General features: G+C 38.0%; 1 protein-coding gene across 1 annotated transcript; it reads right to left on the bottom strand.

The window, feature by feature from the left end:
- Positions 1 to 5,106: 5,106 nt before the first annotated feature.
- LOC136855113 (uncharacterized) lies at positions 5,107 to 12,975 on the bottom strand. The gene is made up of 4 exons (XM_067131950.1): positions 12,771 to 12,975; positions 10,911 to 11,058; positions 8,716 to 9,825; positions 5,107 to 8,110 (listed from the first exon to the last, which is right to left on the bottom strand). The coding sequence occupies exons 1-4, from the start codon at positions 12,788 to 12,790 to the stop codon at positions 5,363 to 5,365; spliced, it is 4,026 nt and encodes a 1,341-aa protein (XP_066988051.1). The 5' UTR covers positions 12,791 to 12,975; the 3' UTR covers positions 5,107 to 5,362.
- Positions 12,976 to 16,977: the final 4,002 nt, after the last annotated feature.

The raw sequence follows: 16,977 nt of genomic DNA, 5'->3' as shown, positions 1-16,977 counted from the left end.
TATTATTATTATTATTATTATTATTATTATTCAGTAGATGGACCCCATTCTTATGGAACAAGCCCACGGGGGCCATTGACTTGAAATTCAAGATTCCAAAGAATATGATGTTCATGGAAAGAAAAGCAGGTAATAGGAAATACAAAAAAAGAGATCAGTTATTGGAAAGAACAGATAGATTAAATTTATAAATGGATAAGAATTTAAGTCAGCTATTAAAAGTACAAGGAAAATTGTTTTAGGGTATTAATGCATTGCATCTTCTCTTGAACATTTGAGGTTCCCGTTGCACAACATCCTCTGGGAGACTGTTCTACAGTCCAGCGGTGTGAAGAATAGACACCATTGGCCCCGCAGCGGGGCAGGGCCGTCAGAGGTGCATTGTAGGCATTACTTAAGGTTCTTTGCAGCGTGCCTTCGGCCCCTAGCTGCAACCCATTTCGTTCCTTTTACTGTGCCTCCTTTCATGTTCTCTTTCTTCCATCTTACTCTCCACCCTCTCCTAACAATTGATTCATAGTGCAACTGCAAATATTATCATCCTGTTACACCTTTCAAACCTTTTACTGTCTGTTTCCATTTCAGCGCCGAATGACCTCATAGGTCCCAGTGCTTGGTCTTTGGCCTAAATTCTGTATTCAGTTCAATTCAATAGACACCATTGGGTCAAATCGCTTAACTATCCTGAAGGAAAGTCCCCTACTAGGACCCAAAGCTATTTTTACCACCTCCTGGATAAGGATTCTTTGAGCATTCCTTGCAGAGCAGTAACTTGAAAAGTATATGTATAAAGTACATTCAGCTACACTGAACACATAGATCACAGTTCTCTCTCTCTCTCTCTCTCTCTCTCTCTCTCTCTCTCTCTCTCTCTCTCTCTCTCTCTCTCTCTCTCTCTCTCCAATTGAGCACAGTAATCATGTAGCATATTAGTAACCTCATTCTTTTTTAGGCGTAATCGCTGTTTGCTAAGATCTAACTTCATTGTCGCGTAGAAAGATTTTTATCACTTTCTTGAGTATTTAAATTATAAAAGCTTCCTCGTTCATAATAAAACACAAAAGGCCAGCTTATTAATTTATTCAACAGCTGATTATTATATTTATAAACAGCAATCGATGAGCATTTAATATAGGATGTATAGTTAATCCCTGTAAAAAAATACGTTTTATTTTAGTCATCATGAAATTGCCGATTGTAACTAACCAGGAATACAGACACTTTTTGTCTACACATTAGTTGGCTACTGTGGAATACATTATTAGAAGAATAGTTAACTAAAGAGAATAATTTTAAACCCACCGTGGATTGTAAAACAATCGCTATACTTAAATCTTGAAAACTTTCCTTCTATATTAACAAACGCTAATCTTTTTTTGTTACGCCTATATAATTATTTATTATTCAAAGGCCGTAGACATTAGCCTTCAAGTCGTCAGATGTGCGTCCTTAGCGTTTTTTAAGATTTACAGAGAGAGACAGACAGAGAGAGAGACTTTCCAGTATTCTAATGCAATGATGCCCGTTGAATGTAGTTAAAAATTGATAAATGCGTTTGTAAATTCAGGAGATATTGTACTGTCATAAAAAGGTATTTTCATTTTCCTCTCTTCTACTCTCTCTATGTATCGTCGATATGTTACAAGAACTCGATTTCTTTAATGATAGCGTCGATTATTTTGGTATACCGGGTACGGCTTTTCTTCCAAACAAAATTTAATGAGACTGTCATCGACAGCATTTATAGATGGCTCTCCGAGAGTGATTTTATTTGCTCAAGTTAAAGTCAGTACTGTATGGTACCGGTATATTGACTGTACGCAGATATTTCTTATTAAAAGAGATAAGTGATATACTCCAGGGTTTGGTAGATGACTCCCAGCGTGATCGATGGAAATTACTCTTGCCAGGGGAACATTCCCGTCAGCCCCAACGCTCACCCAAACCCCCCCGCCCCAACCACTGCTCTGCCTCCCTCTCTTCTACGCCCAAAAGATCTTTCCAATCTGATAGGTCTAGAATTCATTAGTGTTTTTTACCTCTGAAATCCTTCGGCACAAGTAAATGAACTGTTTTAGTTGTTTAAGATAAAAATTATTCCACTTACATCACCTCGCTCTCTCTAAGGCTTTCAGCGCACATCTGTGTGCTAGACGCAGTGTAAGCTCTGATGTTCTTAAGCTGATGAAGTTAAAAATATTAATTGAAAAAACCCTCGGTCAGTTTAGTACCCGGCCTTTTGTCCCTGGAAACCATGTTTATCACCAGTGGTTACACAGAACAAGTTTTTTTCTCAATCTTTTGCAAGATGCTTCAAAACAATTCATCTGATCCGAAGTTGCTTCTAGTAGCCTAAATGCTGTCGTGAATAAGTGACGAGGTTTTGTCCCGAAGCATAAGTAACATAAAATGAAAGAACAATTTTGAGCATATGCAGCAAAGATGATTATGCACTGCGGGAATGATTAACCAACATCGTGTCCTGAGTGGTGAAATTCAACCGCTTCCGTAGGGACAGTCAGAACTGAAAAGCATTATGTGCTTGTATATGTGCCAAATGGGAGCCTCCGCCTTTATTTTTCATTTCTGAACAACGTGCTTCTCTTTGGTTCATGAAAACTGCCATTACTTCATGTGATAAAAGAAGGGAGCTCTCTGCCTTCTACCATAACTTTTCTCCTTCACGACACCTTTTCTGAACAATCACTTATCAGATTAGTGGAGAATGAATATACAATTTTCCTTCTTTAGACGTCACAGAAGATTTCGTCGATGATTTCAGTCGTTCTGACGTAGCAGACGTTAATTCATCAGTCACCTCACCGGAGATTACTAATGCAAAGTCTGCAGGGCTATACATGTTTTGTATCGGATTGCGAGAAAACTTAATCTTTGTAAGTATCTGTGATTAGCATGGACCCCAGGACAAAAGGACAGTACTACTACAATGATCGGGGCGTTTTTGAAAATGAACTTCATGAATTAAATCGGTGTCAGAACATCAGTTTATATTGTTTTTTTTTCCGGTTATCCAATTGGAACGTTAATTACCCCCAGGATGATTTTTTTCAGTGACAAAAATTATATGATGATGATCATCATCACATTATATACACATTGTCTAATCTCTGAGTGCTTAATTTAGTCTTAAGTCTTTAAATGTATTCGCAGTCAGCACTAAATTCTTTAGTCTAAACACTTTCCTCGATGGAACATAAACATAGCATTGACACGTTCTGACTTTTTGATATAGTTGCAAGTGCCCATTTAAACAGGTAAACAGTGAGTTTCGGCTGTAATAATAGCCGAAGTAAGCCTGTTTTAATAGATGTATAGACCCTTAAATCTGTATGAAAAGTCCACACATGCGTTTTGTAAGTCACTCATCTGCTGCTATTTCTTCTGCAATGTTTATGACTATGTTGTTCTGACATTTTTCACCTTTAAAGTTTCGCCTTACTCACCTCATTTGTTTTCATAAACTTCTTTCAGTTTTTTAGTTTTAAAATGACTTCAAAGAAACATCTATTAAATACCATTTACTTACCATAACAGTTTATTTTATTATCGCTTCCGCTAGGAAGTTATCTAAACTGATGTTTCCTTCTTCCAAATTCTCATGAATTAATTGCAAAAGACTGACCATTAGTTTGGGATCAATATCAGGTTCAAGTGAAGGGGTTAGTCGTTGCCCAGTGGTGAGCAATTTCTAAAACTTTCAGTAACTCTGGTAGCTACCCGAGTTTTTGCTGATACTTACCCCTTAGCTATCAGCCTCCAGCTCCCCGTGCCAGACATGTTACTGTAACAAACGCACGCATGACGCTAAATGTAATGATTTGATTGGTCAAAATTACGTTATAAGCCAAGCACTGGGGCACATCCAGCCATTCAGTGCTTAAGCCATTGAAAAAAGGGAGTTGGAGTGGTTGGATAACAAGATGGAGGAAAGGAAGCGGGAAAAGAACCAAATTAAATGGCTAGAAAGTTTGAGCACCTAGGGGCCGAAGGGATTCTACAAACACCTCATGGTCAGGTCGGCAACGTGCCCACGTTCTGATATTCTGGGTGCGGGTTCGAATCCTGCTACGGGCATCATAATTCATATTCTTGCCTTTTGATCTAAGGCTTTGTAGTGACAAGCATATCCACTAGCGAATCCAGAAAAATTTCATGGGGGCCGCACCGATTTTCATATTATACATATATATAATTATATATATATATACACATATATATATATATACATGAAATATTTCTGTCGTGTCATAGTAAATATTTTTTTTTAGAATATCATTCAGTATTTAAGTAGAAAATATGAAATGGACAGCAATCGCCTGTTCTATCAGGAAATACCGAATCCATTATTATCATTATAAGATTATTGTTATTATTATTATTATTTTTTCTTAAAATTTTATTATTTCTATAATAGATTTTTATTTTTTATTTTTATGTTTCCCATTTATGTTATTATTATCCAAATCTTCAATATTGTAATTTTGTCATTATTTTTCAGTGGGGGGGGCAGGTGCTCCCCCCACCCTGGACCCGCTAGTGAGCATATCCAAAAAGTTTGAAAAATTCGAGAGGTTAAAAGGGCATTGTGGTTATTACAATTATTACCAGTCTGGTAAAAAGCGACCACTAGATCTATGTATAACCTTTAGTAATGCCTACAGTGAACCATGTCAGGTGCACTGACGACACTATCCTCCTACGGTGGATGCTTTGTCTAATGTATCGATTGTTTTTGCATAATATATTATGGAAGTAACTGCTCGACGTGACTGAGGGATGCTGTTATTGTAGCCTGTAATTCGATCAGCATTACAAAATTCAGACGCACTCACATTGTTCGTGAGCATTTGCATGTCAGACTTTTCTTTTGAGTGAAATTGAATGTAGAATTTAGGCCAAAGGCGCTGAAACAGAAATTGACAGCAGAAGGTTTGAAAGGTGTAACAGGAGGAAAACCTCGCGGTTGCACTATGACTTTTAGAAAAATCTTTGAAGCAGAAATGGAACAGAATACAAAGCAAGTGTCATATTCGAGAATGAGGAAAAGATAGATTAAAGTTTATGATAAATAGTAAATATCTCTCATTTTGAGTTTATTACTTTATTAATTTGGGTACTCGCTAATCTTTGGCGATTTTGAAGACAGAAACGACTCCCATCTAAGATTTACTTCATGAGCATTTTTCTGTGAACTATTTTACCTTGAAGAACATAAAAATATTTCAGAAAAAATTTTAATAATAATAAATTTCAGAAAAAATTAATAATAATAATAATAATAATTGGGAAACTGCTTTACAAAACATTCACTTGTAGTTAGTTACAGAATATCATTGCATCATCAGTCATTATTCATATTCAAATATTTCTCACCATGTTTTGGAACATTACTCTTGTATACATGCAAGCGCATCATATCAGTCAGAACTTCAAGCATTCTCAGAACTGACTTCGAGGTACTGTTATTTTGCTGAGCTTCATCAACGAGAGTTCTAATTTCCTTCACAAAAGACGTTCCAGTCAGTCCCTTCGTCTCTTCAGATCCTGATGTCATATTTGGATCGCCCACTGTCGTGCTGTCTACTCCCTGAAGGTGGCGACACTGCAGCTCCGCGTTGTGGGGTCCAGCCTTCTCACATCTTCTGAAGTGATTCTCAAGCAGGTCTCTTTCTTCTGAGTACTGAATTGGAAGTACTGAAATGCCATTCAGGTGTAGTTCGTGTTTCATGAACAAGCATAAGGCAAGCGCACATCTGATGCGTCTGCATGCTCTGGAATGTTTACTGAAAATCTTGACATAAGTGTTCCATACACTACAACGGTGACGGAAGATATAAATGTGAGTATAGGCAGCCTTCAGGGTTTTGCATTTTTCGGAGCAACCTAAACCATGGCACGACTCCTGATGATGTAGAAGTTGGTTTACATAATCAGGAGTGCTTCTGGTAAGTTCTTTAAGTGCCTGCGTTACAGAGCATGGGAAAGCCTCTGGGTTGTCACTAGAGCAGTGGGACAATGGTTGCTCAGATGTGTACACTGCGGCAGGATTCTCTTCATACAGGGCGGCTTCTAACCTGCAAGCAATTTCTGTCTCACTCAACGGAGGTCCAATATCCTTTAGCAGATGTCGAGCAGTCTGTAAAACTGAACTAACTGCCTGTTTTTGGCGTGGGTCAGGTGACAGTAGCTTTGATTTGTGGTTGTTTGACCAACTTGTATAATGAGTTTTAGCATCACAGCCAGGTGAAGCATGGCTCATGTTTATTCTAGTGGTCATGAGTTGCAGTTTTGGAAGACTATCACTCGTCCTAGAATAGTCTTGGATATTCTGGAGATTTGAAGCACCAGAATGCATATTTCTAAGATCACTGCTCTTTTTACTCTGGATATCTCTGATCCTTCTGGTGTACGGACTCCTAGTGGAGGTGAAAGTTTCTGGCATTTTTGACTCTTGTCCATCCCTCTGAAGTGCATAAGTCATAACAGGCTCTCGAATGTAACTGTTGTTGAAATCAACCAACTGTGCATCATGCTCTTTGAATTCAGAGAATAATCCCCTCTTTTTATGTGTGTACTTTCGTTTGTGTTTTATGTTCTGTTGTTTCATGTCAGCTTTATCGGTATTTACGCTTTTCCTTATATCTTCATCCCAAACTTTTCTCATTCTTTTATTCATATTCTGGTTAATACCAGTTTGATTCAAATACTTTTCCTGGTGAACTGAAGAATCATGCATGACATTATCTAAAACAGTAATCACTTCTGGTACATGAAATGAGTTCTGCATCGGTGAATGCTTGGGTAAATTCACGATGGTGGATGGAACATCCACATCTTTCCTTTTCTCCCTCCAGTCCAAAAATCCATTCTTTTGTGCACTGTAATAGTCTGCAGGGCTACCAAGACCTGCTATGGAGCTGTTAGACTCGAGTAATTTTTGGTAATGGAAGCTGTTATCCCTACTCAGTTTACTTGACTCTAAAATTTCATTTGAGATGTAATCATCTACATCCATGTCTGGTAAGACTGCTTCCATCATTTTCTTAAGTTTCTGAGACCCATAAACAGGAATGTTATTCTGAGTAACACCCATTGAAGTATTTGCTTTCAGCTGTTCCATGTAGAATGTGTTCTCCTCTCCTGTGATGGGTTCATCTTTGATCATCCTCATCAGTGGTGAGATGCTCGTGTTGGGTGATATTTTAGCAGCTTGATTTGCCTGCTCAGATGATGATGTTGGTTTGTCCTTAAGAATATCTGGGTGATAACTTTCCTCATAATTTTTCGACTTTATGGCTGGTATTCCTTGGTGATTTGCTATACTTCCTTTTAAAGAGGCTTCCTTTTGCTGTTGTTTCTTGGTTTGACTGATATGTGGTCCTTTCAGTGGAGGGATGCTGGTCTTGTGCCTCCTCATAGGCATTGTACCATGCCCTTGTGAATGGGGCATTTTCAAAGAATGATACGAGGAAACTGGCTGCATATTCTGCCGTGCTGCTGCAGGAACTTTGAGTGGAGACATTGCTGGAGGAAGAGTAGTATCATCAGGAGTCAGAGGTAACCGCACTGGATGTACTGCAGGTGGAGGTAAAGTCTGAACTTGCACAGGTGTAAAGTTAAGCTGCTGAACAGCAGGAGTAGAGTTTGGGAGGATATAAGACATGTTAGGATTAAAGTTGAGAGACTGATTAACATTCACAGGGGTTGGTCGTGCATTCATATTTTGTTTGAGATTCGGGAGCCCGGAAGGCTCATAAGGTGGGGAACCCATTGGTGGCATGACTTGTAAAGCAACACAAGGGAATCCCTGGTAACTGAAGATACTGTTCACAGGAGGACTGCATACTACAGTATTAATGTTTGGCTGCGTCACAATCACAGCCTGTGGAGAAGAATACATGCCACTGTAAGACTTGCACCGTGAGGTCTGAGGATTCATTGGATTCGAGGGCAGTATTGGTGCTTGGGGAGTGTTATTAACAGTGGACTTCTTAACCAATTCCAGATCTTGATATATGTAAACAGGATTGTTGTTTTGGGTGACTCGCTTTTGTCGGCCAGGGAACTTCCCTCTTATTAGCACAGCCATCTGAAGACAACAAAAGAACATGTATCATAATTTAGGAATCCAGTTTCCTATCATAATGAAAATACAGTGATCTGATTTCTCGTTTTAAGTCTAAATTTTGTACCCTTTCTGTTGTGAGACTTCCTAAAAACAAGCACATTACTGATGAATTAGATTCTAATATTTTTTCAACAATATTTGTACAACTTTAAGTATATGTCCATGCAATGGTTCAGCCATGTTTCTATAGACATACATAACCAGACACAAACATATATATTAAAAAAATTACAGGAGATGCACAGGATTTAATATAAGTAAAAACTACAGAAAAATAACATGTCAGACGATCGTACCAAACACTCCTGTTTATTCATGCATCGTTAGGGCAAAAATTGTGCACCCCAGCAATGCCCAAATAAACACGAAAGTTCTTGGTATGGGTCTTCTGACTGTTGTTTTCCTGTGGTTTTCACCTACATATATGTTCATGTCTGTATGAATAAAGCCCTTCATTTATACATTCATCAAGTTCCATATCTTCGTGAATCAGTTATACATTCATATCTGTGTGTGCATGTGTTTTATGAACACCCTTTTGATACTATATTTTCAGACTTACTTACATTTGACTCTGGAATAGGTTCTTCTGGATGGTCCTGAGCATAAGCCCATTCAATGTCCTTTGCATAGGTCCTTGCACCAGGCATGTCTTTCAAGTTGGCGTCCAACCACTGCTGACCAGTAGCCATTCTGCGAGCTCCATCTTCAGCTGCACTCTGGTACTTTCTGTCTGTCTGGGTCGAACTTGAAACCACGTCTTCAGTATGAGTGGGTCCAGTCCTACCCTTCAAATGTTCAGTCTCACTGGGTTCATTTGATTCAGGATATTCATCAGGAATGGGAATATCCATCACCTCAATTTCTGACTTGAGTTGTTGTTCCATACAGAACTGAGACATGTCAATTATTATTCCTGAATCGCCTTCTTCAGTGCTTGAGAAATTGCGGCCCTTTTCTTTATCTGATTGAAAATCTTTTGATGGTGTCAAATAGGATGGATCTTCCAGTGTTTTATCCTTTCTGTAATCTTTCATGTATCGCATTGGGTGGTCATCCTTAAAGGAATCATTAGCTATATCCGCATCTAAACACAGCTTTTCTGCAGAGCTATTTCTTTCAGCATTAACTATCTGAAAGCTGCTTGTTTCAGAATCTATGCCAATTTTGTCTGAGAACTGGCCAATGGTCAGGTGCTCTTCACTGACCTGCCTCTGGGAAGAATCGATTTCTATCTCAAACTCATCACTTCCTCCCGGATTGTTCTCCTGTTGAATTTTACTACGTAGGGTGTAAGTGTTATTATGGCCAAAGCCACTCATTGTGCTCTTCTCGAATCTGTAGGGTTCCCCTCCAGGAACACTTGATTCCAAATCTTTCAAGGGCAATTTAGAGGTAATACTTCTGTGCTTGACACCCTCCAAGGACTCCCCAACTGAAACCAATATCGGTCCAACACTAATGTTTCCTATGACCATTGGAGGCAAAAGGTGAGAAATGCTCACCTTTTCTTGATTGTGACTTGCTTCTGGTCGTTTTGAAACGCTGAGATGTGAGTTTGTTGAAGACTGGTCAGATTCTTTCAAAGCCACATCCTGGTAAACATAGACCTGAGCACCTTGCTTGCCCCGACGGCGTTTTCTGTTGGGAAATCGGGCTTTCAGAACCTTGCCAAACTGGAATGAAAGAGGAAAACGTCTGTAATGGGCATTATGTTATGACAGTTGAGCAGTAGTAATTGTCTAAAATCAGAATTCTTCAGAATGATAGCGGTGAAAGATAACTAAACTAGAGACAAAAAGAAATTAGGTTTCCATGTTAAACCCTGGTCATGATTACTCTTCTTGATCAGTTTAATTCAGTTATTTGTGAGCACAGATATGTCAAAAATGAATGTCGTAATTATGCACCTGTAAAAACGGACATAAAAATCAGCACGGTAATATTGTAAGTGTTCTTTCGTTTAGATTCGTGTCTTGTTGTGAACCTTAAATCTTAATAAGTTACATTGTCAGTAAGGTCTGTCTGAATCAATCATGTTTCATAACTTTGCACTCACATCCATTGTCATTTCTTTGCCGGATGACTCAATCCGTGGACGTCATAAAAGCTTGTTATCACTCTCATCCACTTGTCTTTTATACCATAAATCTTTCTGACACCCCCCACGTTGCTTATCATACGTTCTCCTTAGGTCCATGTATGTCACATGCAGCTTTTTTTCCTCTTAATCAACATTCTCTTTGTCTGAACCCATGCTGTTCTTGCCCCTGTCAAACCTTGTCATCGTCTTCACTTTCTCCGTGAAAATCCTAAACCTGTGCCGTCATAGTGTTGCAAAAGTCTTTATTCAATTCCCTTTGTATTGGTTCTTATTTTCAAAGGCTTGAATTCATCGGCTTTGCTCTGGAGATAAACCTACTAGTCCTATATCCTTATTCTCGAAGGTTTCAGGTATAGGCACTTTGCCCTATAGGCTATCCATATTCTCGAAGGTTTTAGCCCTAGGAGAGCTGTTAATCAGCTCAGTGGTCTGGTAAAACTAAGCTATACTTACTTTAGCCATAGATAATTTGTACTCCAGACAAAACCTACCTGTCCTATATCCTTATTCCCGAAGGTTTTAGTCATGCCACTTTGCACTCCAGATAAACCTACCTGTCCTGGTTAGCAACTTTGCACTCCAGATCAGCCTACCTGTCCTATATCTTTACTCTCGAAGGTTTCAGTCTTAGGCGGTCTGCACTCCAGATAAACCTACCTGTCCTATATCCATGTAATATTTCGGATTATCTGTGATGTAAGCGTTGTACAGCTGGCACACTGGGGTGTTTGTGCCAGGCCTGTCAGCTATTCTGGCCGTCACCCAGTATTCGCAAGCGACTTTCCTCGCAGAGATGTAAGAATGTCTGGAAAAATGAAAAGCAATTTTTGGCCATTAAACAGTTTTTTTTAAGTGCAATCGGCAATAATCATGGGATAAATATATCAAGAAAGCATTATTAGTTGTTTAACTGATTTTAGCTTCGAATTTAATAATTATAAACATTACATTGACTCCTGCCTTTGCAAACTATAAAAAATGATTGTCTTAATGTAATGAAGAAAATAAAGTTTTATATATATAAAGTTTATGTTCCAATAAAGTTACTGTGTATCATAACTAACGTCCTGAGAATACGGCATAAACTTGAAATTAATTCTGAAAACAAACTTGAAATGGATTAATAGTAAGGTGAGCGAAGTCATACTTCTTTACAGAGGTGTCAGTTAAGAAAAATATTCCACAGTATTATAACCTTTACTCACAGTATACACAGAAACTTTACTTCGCAACTTCTCATGTGTTTTCTTGCAACTGAAGAACCAATAGGAGGAGCTCAAGGGCAGACTTAGAAATGTTTCAAAATGCTCATGTATTTTGCGGTAGTAGTAGTAGTAGTAATAGTAGTAGTAGTAGTTGAGAATTGTCTTTAAAACGGCTCCCTCCATCTTGTCACTTTGCCTAAGCCTATTGCGCGAATCTCCCAACTTATTATTTTATAGTACTACACTAGTACCAAAGGTTTAAAACCTTGACTAGTGCTAATTGAGAAAACTCGCGAAAAAAAGGTTCAGACTCCAGTCTCGACTGATGAAAAATACAAAATAAAAAAGGAGAGGGATATGAAACTTCTGTAGATATCAACGAGGACATAATTATCAATTCATTAGCGACACTGCCAGGTGTTTTGTTTGAGGGGGAGGGCGGGGGTGTGGGAGGAAAAAACAGGGAGAAGGGGGAAAAATAACAATGAGAGAAAGTAGAGTTTTAAAAAGGGATGAAGCTAGAGCAGCAGGTGCTACTTCATTGATTATCTAGATGGATGCAAATGAGAGAGAGAGAGAGAGAGAGAGAGAGAGAGAGAGAGAGAGAGAGAGAGAGACTGGATTTCCATTCAGCATGTACTAGAAGTCGATTGTAACAGCATTTGTGAACGTCCGACGGAAAAAAAATTGCCGCAGAATACGATAAGCAATCACAAAATTATCTCCGTTTCTTACGATGGTAACACTACTGGAACATTTATATCATCCGATAATGAAGTACTGTACTGTACGCTCTAAGAATCGTTGCGTAATCTCATTCCGAGAAGAGATAATGGCAGGTAACTAACCGCGTGCTCTGAGAGGGTTTGGCACCCAGGATTGGCCATTTTTAAAATGCTTTTAAAACTGCCACATTTTCCGTATGGGTAATGAATTACATTTTAATCTCTTCTTAAATAAAGTTTCAAGCTTGTGCTAATTGCATAATTCCGAAATTTAGGAAAATGGAGTATCCACCCCAGTGCTCTGAAGACACTCGTAGCTTTCGTAGCTATCAATAAGTTCTGATGGTCCGTGTTGTTGATTTTCTTTCCCATATCGTCAGCAAAAGTAGGCCTGTATCTATCGTCACTTGAAGCATGTTCATGCGTGATTATTATTGCCTTACCAAACACAATATGAATTTTACACCAATATAGAAAAAACTGAGTCAAATTCTGAGACAATCCCCTACGAGTATCCTTCGTGCTAAGCTCAGTGGTCTGGTTAAACTAAGATATACTTAACATCACCTTAATTTAAGGTAACTTACTTTGCTCTTTCCATTTTCATGATGAATCGAAAGCACGTAAAACCGTCTAAGTAAACAAGCTGTGTCTGCTTCTTCTGCAAAACTCAAAGTGTATTCCAGCATCGCTAAATTATTTGTCCAAAATGTGGATATCACCCGTAAGCTATCTTGGCTGTAACGCAGAAATGCAGTCCAACTTCTTGGGAGCGGCTTGACTAACTGCTACGCAACACGGGTAGACAAGGATATTTTATACTCGAGCCTCAGTACGTTTCGGGACCGGGACGTGTTTCACCTTGCACATGCAGAGACAACATTGCAGAGGACAAAGAGTGCACTATTTGTATCAAAGTTGTCGTATCAAGGCTTCATGTTGAGTGCAGAAGAAACAGAATAGTGTCCCGATAATCAGACGGCACTTTTGTTTGGTTCTGGCAAAATGACATTAGGCCTACTGATTGCAAAGAAAAATGTCAATCGCTCGTTGTCGTTTGCCATAATTTTTTTCGTGCGCATTTAGTGGATTTTGTGTTTTGCTTTGTTACTAAGTGCATTTAGTGGATTGAGTTTTTGTTTTTAAGACAGACATACTAAGTTTCTGGACGATAAACGAAATAGAAAACAAGAAGAGTTATAATACTCACAATATTTAAAGAAATTAATCTAAACAGCATAAAAGAAAGTCGCGAACATATAAGAAATTACTACTTTTATTATGATTATTAAAAATCAAACTTATTAGTTTATATGCAATTACTCTACGGACTATACCTTTCACAGCACGCACTCGGTCTACCTTATAATAACTAACCTGCAGAATTATTCGAAGACAGTGAAATCAAAATGTAAAAACAAATATATACGTACAGCAGAGGCAAAGAACTCCCCGGAGAACAAAAATAGGCAATCTGATTTTGCAACGAACACGTCAAAGAGTGAAAACAAAAGTCGTATCGGAAACGGCTCCGTTCTGTACAGTGGTGGGGAACTGACTGATTTTAGCCCAGTGTCATTTGCTAACTTCGTCGTCGTTTATTTATACTTTATCGAGAGAAAGAGAGAGAGAGAGAAAATCGTTGTCCCCCACTTCTTCTGCCCCCGTGAACTTTTTCTTTTCGATTCATCCATAATTTAATCTTCCGCCAAAAGCTGCTGGGAGGTAAACTCCCCAATATCGATCTTAGCGCGTTGAGTCTAACCTTTCGGCGCTCACGGAGATGTAAGGCGGCCTGGCCTCCCTCTTGCGAGAGCGATCGATTTTTCTTTTTATTCTCTACCATCCGCAGATAAGTTACGGTCTTTATTTGGCACTGGAAAATGAATAAGTCTCTCTCTCTCTCTCTCTCTCTCTCTCTCTCTCTCTCTCTCTCTCTCTCTCTCTCTCTCAGTGTTCTTCTACGGAATTAGTCATAGGGAATGGAGAGTATTTATAAATATTTTGCACTGAAGAGGCTGAAACTACCACCATCATCATGCATCTTTCAAAAGAGAGAGAGAGTAAGAGAGATTTGGTTTTGAAAAGAAAACTAACAGAAGATATAATAATTATCATTACTGTTATATATATACAGTCGCTATAAAGAAATTGTGAAGATAATTATGCAACATTTTATTGAAACAATCATATTTGAAGACAAAAACAATTCTGTAAACAATACAATTGAACTTTGTTTTAAAGAAATTATATCCACATGGAACTTTTCAGTTTTTCTGTCCGTATTGTTAATTAGTTGTTTAAGACCTGTAACTTTCTTGGTTCACTTCTGGTCAAGTTACGTGAACATCGTAAGTTTGATGACTTTTTATATATATATATATATATTTGATGTATATATATATATATATATATATATCATATATTATATATTTATATTTAATAAACAGACATATATAATTCTATATTGTTCAGTACCAATATATGGAATTATATATATATTATATATATATATATATATATTAATAATTATTGAGGTTTACAAATGATATATATTGACATAAATGTATATAAATATATATATTGATGAGATATATATACAGATACATAGTTCCTACCTGATGAGCTTTATATAATGCATATGATATTTAAAACATAGTATTTGAATACCGTCATAGATGAAGGAACTTGGTGCTCCAAAGTATCTTTAAATGAAATTTCTACACAGTTCGCCTTTTTCAGTTTTTCTCGTCCTTTGTTCCAGGTTCAGTCACCTGTAACAGGTGATGGTTCAGTGGTCAAGGTCACAGTGGAATTTATACACATGTCTGGTTTGATGTGTCATAACTCGAACGTTTCAGTCAATTATCATCAAAATAAACAGACTGATATATTTCTCTATTGTTCAGTACCACCAGGGAATTATAATACTTATTAAAATGCAATTAATCTGTTGAGGTTTACAACTGATACATATTGACAAAATGTTCCTATATTGATGAGATATACTACAGATACATAGTTCCTACTCTGATGAGCTTTGCAAATGGTGCATATTTAAAACATGTTCCCAATTTGATGAGCTTTACAACGGGTACATTGTTCCTATTCTGATGAGCTTTACATATATGTATTAACAAAAAAATGTGCCAATTCTGATGAGCTTTACAACTGATACATTGTTCCTATTCTGATAAGCTGTACAGCTGATAGTAACCAAAAAAATTTGCATAATCTGATGAGCCTTACAACTGATACATTGTTCCCACCCTTATGAGCTTTACAACTGATACATATTTTTTTTAAAACGCTCTTACGTTGATAAGCTGCGCAACTGACGCATATTAACAAACAATGTTCCTATTCTGATGAGCTTACCACTGATACACATTAACAAAAAATATGCATAATCTGATGAGCTTTACAACTGATACATGTAAAAAATTATGTTTATTCTGATGAGCTTTACACCTGATACATATATAAAAAATTTCCATTTCTGATGAGCTTTGCAATTGATACATTGTTGCTTCTCTGACGAACTGTACAACTGATCTATTCTGTTCTCCTTTACAAATATTAACAAAAATGATCTATTTTGATGAATAACATTCTCTTTCCAATATTGTTATTCTGAATACAGTACGATCTATTGATCATGCTTTGATTTCTATAAGGTTAGTCGTTACCAACTCTTACATATGTATCCTTATCAGACAGAACAGACAATAAGCAATGCAGATATGTGACTCATGACTAAAATGAGCGTCCATGACGATTACTGAGAATTCTGGCTCACTAACTTTTCCTCATAGCATCAGGTAGAAGACATTTGAGACAAGAGAAATGTCTAAGGCAGGTACTCAGCGGGTGTAGTCATGGTTTCGCCATGTTACACTGGCTTGGCCTTCTCATTTTCCCTCTCGCGAACTTGGTTAGCCTTCTTTGTTCCTTTTCTCAGACGGTTCTAGGAAGACCTAAGCTCACAGCATTCGGGTCGTTTCGGCCGTAAGTCATTTAGGCCGTAAGCACGTTTACGTGCAAAATGGGCGCCGTGTTTAGTACCAGCCCTTGGGGATGTACGTAAAACATGAAATAATAATGGTAAATACCATAAACATAACGGTAAATACCATAAACATAACGTCTTACATTGTTTTGGATGTTACGGCCTAAAGTGACTTACGGCCGAAACGACCAGGACCGAGCTCACATAACCCCCTGCCCTTCGTTCTCGTAAAGTGATGCAATATTGTGGCCAAGAACGTTCTGCTGAAGTTCGTCATCCTAGAACCCGCACGTGACATGCAATTTTCCTGATCCTTAAATTGAGAAAGCAGTTTCATTGCTTACTGTATATTTCAACATATTACGAGAATGATTTCTCCATTATAATTTTCTTCATTACGGCTTCGTCTTCACTATATCGTGAGTGCATTTTTGCCTTGTAAAACAGCTTGATTTTCTCCTCGGGGTGGGGCTGCGATCTCTCATTCTCGTTGTACCACCGATCCAGCGCTGTACGGACTTCCTTATTGATTTGCCGATTCGATTACCCGTTATTCACGAGCATCTGGGTGACACGGTCGACTTGTATTTCACACTGAGAAGTCCTGGCTAATGGCGTTTGCCTCATTTAAACTTGCTATTCATTACTGGTTTTTTCCTTGGTCTTGAAAAGAGGAAGAAATTGACCCGGACATGTTGGGGTTGCACCATTTTTAGAGCCGTGGGGTGTGTTTGTGTACGTATCAAAGCGAATGGGTTTAATTCATGCAAAATCTTTGCTTATAG

Source organism: Macrobrachium rosenbergii, chromosome 3 (assembly GCF_040412425.1).
Source record: "Macrobrachium rosenbergii isolate ZJJX-2024 chromosome 3, ASM4041242v1, whole genome shotgun sequence".
In the NCBI taxonomy this organism is placed as follows: domain Eukaryota; kingdom Metazoa; phylum Arthropoda; class Malacostraca; order Decapoda; family Palaemonidae; genus Macrobrachium; species Macrobrachium rosenbergii.
The sequence above is the reverse complement of the archived record's forward strand: the minus strand, read 5'-3'. Positions and strand labels throughout refer to the sequence as shown.